This window comes from Octopus sinensis, linkage group LG2 (genome assembly GCF_006345805.1).
Source record: "Octopus sinensis linkage group LG2, ASM634580v1, whole genome shotgun sequence".
In the NCBI taxonomy this organism is placed as follows: domain Eukaryota; kingdom Metazoa; phylum Mollusca; class Cephalopoda; order Octopoda; family Octopodidae; genus Octopus; species Octopus sinensis.
In genome coordinates this window covers 194,521,683-194,535,298 of record NC_042998.1, presented here as the reverse complement: position 1 = coordinate 194,535,298, position 13,616 = coordinate 194,521,683, and the positions used below count along the sequence as shown (strand labels likewise).

The 13,616-nt window shown below is 37.1% G+C and overlaps 1 protein-coding gene across 3 annotated transcripts in view; it reads left to right on the top strand.

Annotated features, from left to right (window-relative positions):
- Positions 1 to 13,616, top strand: part of LOC115232429 (coiled-coil domain-containing protein 181) — a 50,338-nt gene that overhangs the window by 11,156 nt on the left and 25,566 nt on the right. For all 3 annotated transcript variants that reach the window (XM_036500618.1, XM_036500617.1, XM_029802300.2), the window contains 2 exons: positions 4,663 to 4,822; positions 7,987 to 8,032. In XM_036500618.1, coding sequence (XP_036356511.1) covers positions 4,750 to 4,822; positions 7,987 to 8,032 — 119 coding nt within the window. In that variant the 5' untranslated portion in view covers positions 4,663 to 4,749. The remainder of the gene's footprint in view (positions 1 to 4,662; positions 4,823 to 7,986; positions 8,033 to 13,616) is intronic.

Genomic DNA, 13,616 nt, shown 5'->3' with positions numbered 1-13,616 from the left:
TAAAAAAATTAAGTACTGGGGTCAGTTCATTCAATTAAAATTCTTCAAAGTGATGCCCCAGCATGGCCGCAGTCTAAAGACTGAAACAAGTAAATGATAAAGGATATATATATCTTATTTCACAGCAACAGTTAGCGACACAAATCTGAATGAAATAGCTTGATTGACAGACTAACACACTGATGAGGTAGTTTCTTTGTTGAGAACCAGGCAAACTGGTCTGGGTGTTTGTTAATGGATTCATATGCTTAAAAATGAGGACAGTTGTTTATTTATGAAGAAAATCACTTTTACTTCAGTAATACTGGCAATCTGATAAGGAAGCAAAGATTAAACAGCTGGATACTCTTCCTGTTGCCAACTGCCACTTGTTTTGCGAGTATCATTTCACTGATACTCACATGTCTGCTAAACATGACATTGTTCAGTTGAGAATCTAAGCAATGTCAGTTTTTTTTATTTTTAAATAATTTGTCGGAGCACTGCATCCTTCAAAACTTCCATGCTTCCTGAGATTTGCCAACACTACACCTGATTTTCTCTCCTCCATACACACACAAGCATGTATCTGACTCGTACACTGTTTGCTTTCCAGACATTTGTACATTACTGCATATACTTTATATGCACTTTTGACAAGTTGTGGTGCACCTGAGCACTGTATACAAAAATTTCATTATTATTATTATATATGAAAACAACGGGAATGGACATTTAAATACACATATTCTCTCTCTCTCTCTCTTTCTTTTTCTCACACATACACACACACATATGAATGACAAGTTCATATAATTTCCTTCTACTTATCGTGTTCACTAATAGTTGGTTAGATTAAGTCAGCGCCGCCTAACTGGCGTCTGTGTTGGTGACACATAAAAGCACCAACCAATCATGGCCTTTTGCCAGCCTTATCTGGCCCCTGTGCCAGTGGCATGTAAAAAGACACCCACTACACTCACGGAGTGGTTGGCATTAGGAAGAGCATCCAGCTGTAGAAACACTGCCAGATCAGACTGGAGCCTGGTGCAGCCTCCTAGCTTCCCAGACCCCAGTCGAACCGCCCAACCCATGTTAGTATGGAAAACGGACGTTAAATGATGATGATGATGATGATTAAGGCTATAGTTGAAGACACTTGCTCAAGATGCTGCACTGGGGCCAAACTCCAAAAATACACAGTTGCAAAATGAACTTCATAACCACGCTGCCATATATACATAAGTCTATTGTATTATGATGTCAAGAAACTAATTATACTTTTTGTAGACAGCTCAGAAAATGGTTTTGGAGCATGTATATTACAAGATGCTCGTCTTATCATGGATGCATCACATGCATTAACCCCACATGCATTGTATGTGATTGGGTCAATGACTAAAAGGAAAGACAGGAGAAACCAGTGACACATTCGACCGTCAAAAGAAGCTGATGGTCAGTTCAAACATTGACCAGCACAACTGTCTTATGAACAAACTGGGAATAACCAACTATGCCCAGCTTAGTAGAGTACCCTACTCTAAATGAACCACTTCCATAAGCTGGCAAGATTATAACAAAAAGTGATCATGTAATCAGAAAACTAATAAAGTACAGAATCCAATGAGTCCTCATTCTGGCCAGAATAACACTACAAGAATACGAGGGTACTCTACCCCTGTGATTGTTTATGTGTAAAATAATTTATATGCTTTACATCTTAAGATAAGAAGTTGTCGGAGCACTGCATCCTTCAAAACTTCCATGCTTCCTAAGATCTGCCAACACTACACCTGATTTTCTCCTCTCCATACACATGCAAGCATGTATTTCTCACATACACTGTTCGCTTTCCAGACATTTGTACATTACTGCATATGGTTTATACACACTTTTGACAAGTTGTGGTGCACCTGAGCACTGTATACAATAATTTCATTATTATATTATTAAATATAATATATTGAGTTATTTTCCTTTAATTGTAAGATCACTTGTTACTGTTTCATTTAACCAATTCTATTTAACCCTTTCGATACTAACCTGCCTGAAACCGGCTCTGGCTCTGTAGTACAAATATCTTGTTTTCATAAGTTTTGAATTAAAATCTTCCACGAAACCTTAGTCACAATTTATGTTCCTAACACTAGCTTCATGATAACTAAGTTATTTTACTAAATTGTTTGTTATATTTAAAGAAAAACAGAACATCTCAAAATAAATACTTATAAAATCTCCTCATATTTTATCATGTCATTTATATCATTTTAACACAACATAACAGTAAGACAACATTTTTTAGTTAAAATTTCACTTCTTGCAAGAATAGAAGAAAAACATCTTTTAACGATTAATTCTAGCCAAGATAGATAGGTAAGACAATTCTGAAGTTTTAATTATTCAAAAATTGAATGTGGACATGAAGTGGAGAATGAATTTATCTCTGACATGAATGATAACAACTCATGACATGTTTCAGTATTATTTGACCTTTTCAGTGAAAAATTATCTTCCATTATATTTACCAAACCTTAAGATAACAGTAATTTCACCAAGCCATTATATATATATATATATATATATATATATATATTATATATATATATAATATATATATATAAAACTTGGTTTCTATATTTGCGGTTGCAATCAAATTGTCTTCAAATAACACAAGCATTATCACCATCATATCAACAGTACTTTCCTTCACACCAACACCAGTTTCTCTCACATGACCACTAGGAGGCCTCCACAAAATTGTTAGACCTTGAAATTGCAGCAAAATCTTCCTTATACCACATCTTAAAAAGAGAGGGCATGTTGAATAACATAGTCCTAGACATACAGACTGAAATAAAGTTGGAATGATCATGGATGGAATGTCTAGGGTTACTAGTTTGTTCCTACAGAGATCACTTGGGACTAAACAACAACAAGAGAGAGCATCTATGTAGGGATCACAGTGAATTAATTTTTGAAAATATTTAATCTAACTTCTGCTGTACTTTATTCTTGGAGAGCATCCAAAAAGAAACATTTTGATACCTCATTTGTGAAATTTGGACAAATATTTTAGGAAATATGACCATTTTTGGATGGTCAGCAAATTGGCTAGAATCTTGCCCAATTGACCATATTTTTGAAACTGAGGTGCTAATCATCTTCAAATTACACAAATTAATAGGTCATGGGATAGTAAGTTGCCCATATTTTTTCCATATCCTTGAAAAGGAAATTATTTTTTGGCAATTTTAATAATATTTATGGAAAGCATATTTTGTTGCATGTAACAAAGTTGATTTTGTGATGTTTTCAGACCAAACTAATTCCAAAAGTACAAGCCACAGGAACTTGCGTTTTGGCACATTTGTAGTAGATATAAAACTAAAGAAATTCTAAGATTTTGGGACATTGTACCATTTCAATAAAATTTTAATGAACTACTATAAATAGCTATAAATGGTGGAGTTTGGGATCAGGATGCCCACATAAGTTTGATTTTCTCCATTTTGATGGGGATTTTTCCAATTTTTTTCCATCACAGCCTTGGTAATTAATCGGCAGAAGCCTTTTATGAAAAAATATTTTTGAAAATCTTTACTTTTTCTCACACTACATTTTTTTTTTTTTTTTTTTTTTTGCACGATGCACTTAAAAATGATGTGAGAAGTCTTTTGGTAAAAAAAAAAATTTCAAAATATTTTCATATACAAAGGTGTGTGATTTAAGGGAAATTTTAGCTGTTGTTTCTTGTACATCCCATGACAAACTGGTTCTTTTTTCAAAATTGCATGTAAACCGAGATTAAAAAACCGAACAAAATGTGAAAACTAAAAAAACCAATTCCTTGTTTCAACATTAAAAACAAATTAAAGGCATTAAAACCATCTGCAACTTACAACAAATTCATTATTAGAAGAGAGAAAATCCCCACCAAACACTACTTGTGAAAATGTAAACACTACCACAAATTATCTGACTGTTTTCAAAATCGGAGCAGTGGAGACATCACATTGGACTTCAGTAGTTTACTAAATAATATTCATTGCACAATATAATTTTTATTGGCAAAATTTCCCTCAAAGCATGCCTTATTGTTTAAAAAATGGAAAGTTACATTGGATAGTGTAGTTTTAAATATACTATATTTAAAAAAAACAACAATACAAGCAAATAAGAGAGCCAGTATGTAGTTGGTGGGTTTGCTTGAAATAGCAGCCATATCTCAAAATCACACTCATCTAAATAAAAAAAGTGGAGCATACATTGGAATAATGTAGTCCTAGATACACTGTGTCCAAATTTCAGATGAGATTGTAATGGCTTGAACAATCTTGATCTAATGCTTTTTACCAATGCTAATTACCAAATGCTTTTAACAAAAATTATGTTCCATAACTTACATTATTGGTAGAATTGATAGAGTAGAGGAGAAAATGCCTGATGGTATTGAGTAACAGCTCTTAATGTTCCGAGTTCAAATCCCACTGTGGTAAACTTTATTTTTCATCTGTTTGTGGTAGGGCTGATAAAATAAAGCATCGGTCAAATATCAATGTAATCAACTATACCATTCCACAAAGTTCAAGTTCTTATGTCTACATTTGAAATTGTTCTTGTTATATTTCTTCAGACAAAAAAAAAAAATGAAAAAAAGTTAATGTTGTTTAAAATTTATTTCAGATTTCTCACATCCCTAAAGAAAAGAGTTATGTATATTCAAATCAACTAAATATTCCAACAACAAATCAGAATGTTCCAGAAGAATCCATGAAGGAAAGAAATTTGTCTCCTGTTTTAGAAAAAGAGAAAAGTGAAGAATTTGGAAATAACGTATCCGAAGGTTTGATGCTAACATTTTCGTTTATGTCAATTTAAATTTGTAAAATGTATTTAGGGATTTCAAGAATTAAGTTTCTTTTAGAATGTTATGTACAATTTTATAAGGATGTTGTGCATGTATATATATATATATATATATGTACACCTGGTGGAGATGTTGATATTGTTTTAAAGATTTTTATCTATTTAATTCAATGTAGGTTCCAAAACTTTAGGGCGGCAACCATAAATATAGGCATAATGGAAGATAGGTCTGTTGAGATTGTGAAAATGCTGGAGTGGAGACAAGTGGATGTGGGTTGTGTGATCTTCAACCAAGCAAGAGACAGCAATACAGATTCTTCTGAGTGAGTAATAGTAACAGCAGGAGTGGAGTAGGTATATTATTAGCTAAGAAATGGATAGAAAAAGTGATTGAGGTAGCCAGGGTATGCAACAGGATAATTAAGATAAGAATGCCCCACAAGCAGGTCTGACAAAAGAACATGTGACTTATCTGCAAACTACTTCATTGATGATCAACAGTGACTTCATCTTCATGACTGATGACTTCAATGGACATGTTGGCCTAAGCTGTTCAGCGACGTGCAACCAAGAGAATACCCTCCATCAGGCATTTGCCATATTCTGAACGCCTTACTTCCCTGGGCATGGATACATTGAAACTCCGACGTCTGGCAGCTGACTTGGCAGACACCCATAAAATTATTAACCATCTTACAAACAATAACTCTGAGCACCTTTTCAAACTCCACCCGTCTAACACCCGTGGACATGTTTACAAAGTCAGAAAACAGTACAGCTCCCATGACTTTCGGAAACATTTTTTCACACTAAGAGTTGCTGAAGCATGGAACAAACTGCCGGCATCAGTTGTTAGTTGTCGGAGCACTGCATCCTTCAAAACTTCCATGCTTCCTGAGATTTGCCAACACTACACCTGATTTTCTCCCCTCCATACACACGCAAGCATGTATCTGACTCATACACTGTTCACTTTCCAGACATTTGTACGTTACTGCATATACTTTATATGCACTTTTTGACAAGTTGTGGTGCACTTGAGCACTGTATACAATAATTTCATTATTATTATTATGTTGATGGTTTTCATGACCATAGATGAAAACTATGGATATGGTTCAAGAAATGAGCAGAGTCTAAGACTTCTGGAGTTCTGTAATGCAACTGATCTAACAATTTGCAACACACACTTCAGGAAACCATCCAACCTCCTCATCACCTATCAATCTGGAAAATACAGAAGTTAGACAGATCACATTCTCACTAGGAAATGGAACACAAAAGCTATTGTAAACTATAAAAATCTTTCCTGGTGAAAAAAACACTGTGCAACTTAGATCAGTGGCTAATGACTTCAGAGTCAGAGCTAGACAGATACAGAAATGAAAGATGACATGGAAAATGGAACTAAAAAAAAAATTGGGAAACAGATTTATAAAAATCCTGATTGACTTATATGAGAAAGATTAAGATGAAAACTGGGAGTTTCAATGAGATAATCAACTTGGGGCTACAGATCAGACATGTAGTAGGAGCAAAGTCTCTACCTAGCCAAAAGTAACATAGTGGTAGAATGATTCGGCTGATAAGGTGGTAAAGGTTATGAGAGGCTAAGAAAACTTGGAGGGATGGTGGTAGTTAATATCATTACTAAATAGCTAAGTAGGGAGCTAGACAATAGGTATACTTATCTAAGGGTGAGGCTGAAATGAAGAGATTTGCATATGTCTTGCAACATGAAGATGAGAGGCATGAGATGTTCTGGATTATGAGACAGTGAGAGAGAACCAAGATGTCATTGGCAAGAAGTGAATTCAGAATGATGAAGACATACTGAGAAGCCACTAAATGTAGCAAATGCGTGGGATAAAAAGGGGCCACTTCATGTTGACCCTACAGAGGGACTGGCAATTCAAGTTGATAACAGTATGGAAGATAAAGCGAATCAAAGACACGTGAAGGATAGTTGTAGAGATGCTCAAAATATCTGATGATTATACATGATTACCATCAAATTACACAAACAGTCATAGCCAATGACTGGCATAGCAGTATCATCATAAACTGCTACAAAGGCAAAGGAAATGCCAGCGAAGAAATTATTGAGGATTCAAACTTCTGGAATCAGGTTATGAAGGTCACAGAAAGACTTAGAGCACAATAAATTTGTGATGGGGTAGATGTAGGTGAGATGCAATTTGGCTCAGTTGCAGGAGAAATATTTGTCTCAGAGTAAACCACTATTCCTGACATTTGTTGACTTGGAGGAAGCATTTGATAGGGTACTGTGTTCAGTAATCTAATGATCACTTAGAGAACTGGGCGTAAGTGGATGCTCTGTGAGGGCTGTACAAGCCATGTACAAAGTTGCACCTTCTTGTATTTTGATGGTATGCTCTGGCACATCATCATCACCATTTATCTCCCTTCCTCAATGATGTGGGATAGCCATGTATCTTCCTTGCAACAAAATACCTTGTCCTTCTATCATACTTTAGCCTTTCAACATCTGGCATAAAGCCACTTCCCTCTCTACTACAACTCCACTCAGTTAAGGGTGTGTTTTTTCCTTGTGAGTTAGTTGGCAACCTCGCTAGTGTTAGGACCATGGTAAAAAAACCACCTAGTACACTCTGTAAAGTAATTGACATTAGGAAGGGCCTTAGAAACCATGACAAAGCAGACAATGAAACTCACCACAGTTCTCTGGCTAGCTGGATCCAGTCGAACCATTTAACCCATTCCAGCATGGAAGATGGAAGTTAAATGATGATGATGATGATATAACACACACACACACACATGTGTGTATGTATGTTTAACTAGGAGGTGCTGCAGCAGTAGTGGTAGTAGTAGTAGTAGTAGTAGTAGTAGTAGTAGTAGTAGTAGTTGCATCTGTCTACAGTTAATTAGTTTCATGTTGAATCATAATTTCTAATGTGCAGTTAGGTTGGTATTTAATTATAATAGTTTCTATAAACATAGTCCAAGGTGTCTGTTTTAATTTCTCAGGATTTATCAAAGGAGGTTAACAATTCAGCCTTGATATAAATAAGATTAGGGACCATGAGATGTGAAATAAGTTTAGTTGTTATACACATTAGTTATTATCTCATTTGATCCCTCATTTTGTTTTTATAGAACCTGTGCAAGCTGACAGTGTGGGAGGAAAGGAGATTTCTCTGATGTATGTATGCAAGTATTTTTTCCACTTGATCCTATATACAGGAAACATCATTTTTACATGACGTGCATATATTTAATCCTTTCGATACCCACCTACTCCTGACAAACCCTGGATACATCATACTAACCTTATCAAAACTGATAAAGTGATCGTATTTAGATCAAAGTAACCATCAAAATGTTCCGCCATTGTTTTAGCTATTGTTTTGGGAATACAACATAAAATCAGCTTAATATCCTAATAAATAAGAAAATATCAGAATTACTTTATTAAACCCTTGCAAAATTTCCGTGATACCTGTGCCGGTGGCATGTAAAAAGCACCATCCGAACATGGCAGATGCCAGCCTCCCTTGGCACCTGTGCCGGTGGCATGTAAAAAGCACCATCCGAACATGGCCGATGCCAGCGCCGCCTTGACTGGCTTCTGTGCCGGTGGCATGTAAAAAGCACTAACCAATCGTGGCTGCTGCCAGCTTCCCTTGGCACCCACTACACTCACAGTGGTTGGCGTTAGGAAGAGCATCCACTACACTCACAGAGTGGTTGGCGTTAGGAAGAGCATCCAGCTGTAGAAACTCTGCCAGATCAGACTGGAGCCTGGTGCAGCCTCCTGGCTTCCCAGACCCTGGTCGAACTGTCCAACCCATGCTAGCATGGAAACAGACGTTAATCGATGATGATGATGATGACAGCTCTATGTATACAATGTGTAATGATACATTATATGCTATATAATGATACACTGTTATCACTTCATTTGTGAAGGCACATGGCTTAGTGGTTAAAGCGTTGGGCTCACAATTATGAGGTAGTGAGTTCAAATACAGGACTGGGCTGTGTGTTGTGTTCTTGAGCAAGATACTTTATTTCATGTTGCTCCAGTTCACTCAGCTGTAGAAATGACTTGTGATGTCACTGGTACCAAGCTGTATCAGCATTTGCCTTTCCCTTGGATAGCATCAGTACCATGGAGAGGATGAGGCTGGTATGCATGAGTGGCTGCTGGTCTTCGATAAACAACCTTGCTCAGACATTCTAGGTGCAATACCATGGTCATTCATGACTGAAGGGGGTCTGTATCCTTTATCCTATCACTTCATCATGATACAGTGCATAGTGATAAAATGATTTGCAGAACCATGCATACAATATGTAGTGATATATTATATCACTACATACTCTATACAGCACAGATGGTCCAACTAAAGAGTTTTCAACAACAGCAGGAATCCTTCACAGAGACACCTTAGCTCCTTTCTTCTTTGTGATTGTTGTGGGATAAATCCTGTGGCAAAATCTTTTATCCCATCCAGGATAAGGGCTTCACCATCAAACATACATGATGAAGACATTAGCAGAGCCTGTATCTCTCTGACCTTGACTTCACCGCTCATCAGAAATGGGATGCAGAAGACTTGCAAACATCCCTTGAGAATGCTACAGTCCAAATCATTCTGCTTCTCAATGCTAAGAAGACTGAATAAATGATTATTAATGAAGGTGAAAGTTAATGGAAGTTAATGACTCACCACTCAAGGAGGTCAGTGACTTGAAATGTCTTGGGTTCTATGTTGCTGACTGGAGAGCCTGTGAAAAGCTTCAAAACATGGCAATCAAGTGTATTTCAAAGTCAACAAGGAATGCTTTCTTGAGGGTATGCGTAGAGAGCATTCTTCTCTTTGGAGCCAAAGTCTGAACTATGAAAAAGGAGCTTCAATGTTCAAGATAGTCTTGTTTCTCACAAGGGCTCAAAACATGTCATGGTGTGAGTACAAGACCACAAAGTAGATTTGTGGGCACATTCCTCCCATCTATTAGTGCTCAATGCAGGGTTGACTTAACTAGTCATTGCCACTGTGCCAAACAACAAGCTGTATCAGATGTTATATTTTGGAGACTTCCACTCTCTAACAGGAGATGAAGACCTTTCAACTATCATCATCATCATCGTTTAACATCCGCTTTCCATGCTAGCATGGGTTGGACGATTGACTGAGGGCTGGCGAACCAGATGGTTGCACCAGGCTTCAATCTTGATCTGGCAGAGTTTCTACAGCTGGATGCCCTTCCTAATGCCAACCACTCCGAGAGTGTAGTGGGTGCTTTTACATGCCACCAGCACGGGAGCCACTCAGGCGGTACTGGCAACACCAGATAGCTGCTCTTGCAATGATCATGCTCGGATGGTGCTCTTAATACCCTACTAGCACGGGGCTCAAGTGCCAGTAAGGCGACGCTGGTAACGATCACGCTCGAATGGTGCCTTTTAAGTGTCACTGGCACAGAAGCCGGTTAGCTGCTCTGTCAATGATCACACTCGTATGGTGCTCTTTGCACCCCGCTAGCACGGACACCAGTCATCGAATTTGATTCAACTATATTGATGTTATTAGTAAAAACATGTACAAATGCATTCCAGAAGTTTTGAGACTTTATTTTAGGAAAGGCAGTTATAACTGTCCTTGATTATTGTAATTTTAACACATACTATTTTAACACACTTTGAACTCACCCTACTAAACACTGCTTATCACAGCTGACTAGCTTGCAAAATGGATGTAAAGACAATTTGGAAGCTCCCTGTGCAATTAAGTTTTGTGTTAAACTGGGCAAAAATGCTACAGAAACTTATGAAATGCTCCAGCCTCCTTATAAATTAACTTGTATGAGCCAAGAATCTGTTTTTCACTGGCACAGGAGGTTCAAGGATAGTAGAGAAGAGGTGAGAGATAATAAGAAGTGTAGGAGGAAGGGGAGTGTCAGAACATCCAGAGCTGGTTGAGAAAACTTGCAGCTTCCTGGATGAAGATTGTCATGTGTCTGTAAAGACAATAAGCATACAGTTTGGAACTGGTGTGGAAACTGTACACAGAATTATTCGTGAAGGTCAAAACGTGCAAAATTTGTTCCCAGGCTGCTCAGGGTTGAACAGAAGAAAGGACATGTTGATAACAGCAAGGAGATGGTTGAGCTGATTGCCTCCAATCCAAAAGTACTTGAGTCTCAAGTGATCTGTGACAAAACTGGATCTACTATTATGATCTAGAAACCAAGAGGCCGAGTGCCCACTGGAAGCATCTTGGCTCCCCCAGACCCAAAGCAAGTCCACTGGGAAGCTCATGATGCCTTTTTCAACAGCAGAGGCATCATCTTCGTCCACTGTGCTCCCTCTGTCAGATAGTCAACAGAGAGTACTTTGTGGAGATTTTAAGGGAATTTTGGTAGAGATATTCACATGAAAGCCCAGAACTCTTTCACTTGGGTTGGCAGAACCTGCTCAAGGACAACACACCAGTCTGCAATTCCATCTTGGTAACCAGACAGAGATAGGCATCCAAACTGTCCCTCACCATTCCAACAGTCCAGACCTTGCTCCCTGTGACTTTTGGTTGTTCCCCAAGCTGAAGGAGAACCTTAGGTGCAGTTGTTTTGAAGACATTGAGAAAATGAAGGAGGCTGTGACAAGGGTCCTGAACACCTTCACTTTGGAGGACTTCCATAGGACCTTCACAAAGTGGCTGGGGTACTACAAGAAGGGCACTGAAGTCAGAGGATCCTACTCTGAAGAAGATTAGAGTTTTGTACTTCCTTGAAATTGATAAATGTCTCTTCTGAAAAAGTTTCAAAACTTCTGGAATGCACCACATGAGTATCTTCAAAGCTTAATGGTGGATAGATTTCAGGTGAAGCATTGTAAGGTACGTCTTGGTTGCGGCTGCTTGAAGAAGATACATAGTTCTGTAATACATTATATTATTACTTACTATATACCAGTGGTGAAGGGTGACTAGGAAACTAGGGTAAGCAGTCCCACCACCAAATGTTCCACCCTCCCCATTTTCATGAAGAGTGTAGTATTATATGCTTTGAAATATGGTGAGTCTGAAAATGAAAATAGTTTCCTCCCTATGATGCACCGTTTTGAAGTAGTTAATAAGACATGAGTAACGTGTATATAACTTTAGAAATCACCTTCCAACGATTTCACCCAGCAGGGGCTATTCAAGCCATCAACTTTGAGAAAAAGTCGAAATTCTTTTTAAAGTTTGGAAGAAAATTCAACATTCACGAACTCTTGAAGCTGCTTGAGAGAGAACCAAATTAAGTGGATGTGTATAACAATGTACAACTTCTGTCAGTGAAGCTTTTCTGTCTTTACTGACATCAACTTATCCCCTAAACCTTTCATGAAGCCTTTCATTCTCATCAACAAATTGCAAAATGTGTGACAGTTAAGATTTGATTCGAAGGTTTGTAGTTTCACCAAACATAACAGCAACAAATGCTGTTTTTTTGTTTTTTTTTATCATTGGCTTAATTACACCTTCACTTGTAACAGCTATACGAGTGAAGGTGATTTTGTTTTGAATATCACTTGAAAGTGATATTTATTTTCAATATCACTTCAAAGCTGAAAAAATGTGTTCTTATACTGACAAACTAACAGACATGGGAAACAGAAACATTTGTTCAGAATGGATCATCTCGTCATCCACTCAGACTATTCATAATACTTTCAATCAAAATAACGATGACATGTGGACATGCCTACAAAGTCAGAAAACAGCACAGCTCCCATGACTTTCGGAAACATTTTTTCACGCTCAGAGTTGCTGAAGCATGGAATAAACTGCCTGCGTCAGTTGTTGACTGCCATGACACTGCATCCTTTAAGGCCCTCATGCTTTCCGAAATCCGCCGAAACTACTCCTGATTATATATACACTTTAGATGAGTTGTAGTGCACCTGAGCACTGTACACAATTATTATTATTATTATTATTATTATTATTATTATTATTATTATATTCCTTGCTGCCCACTTCGGTTTTGATTTTCAGCTTAAGCATTGATTTCTTTTCCAAGAAGGATAATATTCTTCTTATGTTTCAAAGTTGGGGAAAGTAGAAAGAAAACTGAACTAATTGACCCTTTTGCCAACCTGGAGGTGGTTGAAAGCATGAGAAATTCTACTGGGTCATAATCTTTTTAAATGAATTGAAGCTTTATGCGAATAAATAATTTAGGTGCTAATTTACTTTTTTATGTAACCTTTCTTAAATAATCTTAAATATTTAAAATTAAATTTTGAAGCCTTGGTATGAATGAATGGATGAAACTTTTTTAATCATGCACGCGCACACATACAAATTGCTGGTTTCTTCTTTTTGCTCTATGTTTGAAATGGTCAAGAAAATTCTGGGGCCACATGACTAAATTCGGGTCTTAAGAAGAGATCAAAAATACTCTCTCCATTGGTCAAATCTTTTTAGAAATCAAGTGTGGGTGTGTGATAAGAGGTTTGCTTCCCAACCACATAGTTCCAGATGTTCTAGTGGTGTCTTCTACTATAGCCTTGAGCTGACTAAAACCTTATAAGTGGACTTGATAGAGAGAAACTGGAAAAAAAACCATCATATATATTTTTACATGCATACATACATACATATATATATATATATATAATATATATATATATATATATATATATATATATATACGGTTTAAGTAATTGAGATTCAAGTGAGTTCTAATGAATTCACATGAATATGGTCCTTAACTAGGATGCACCAGAAATCTAT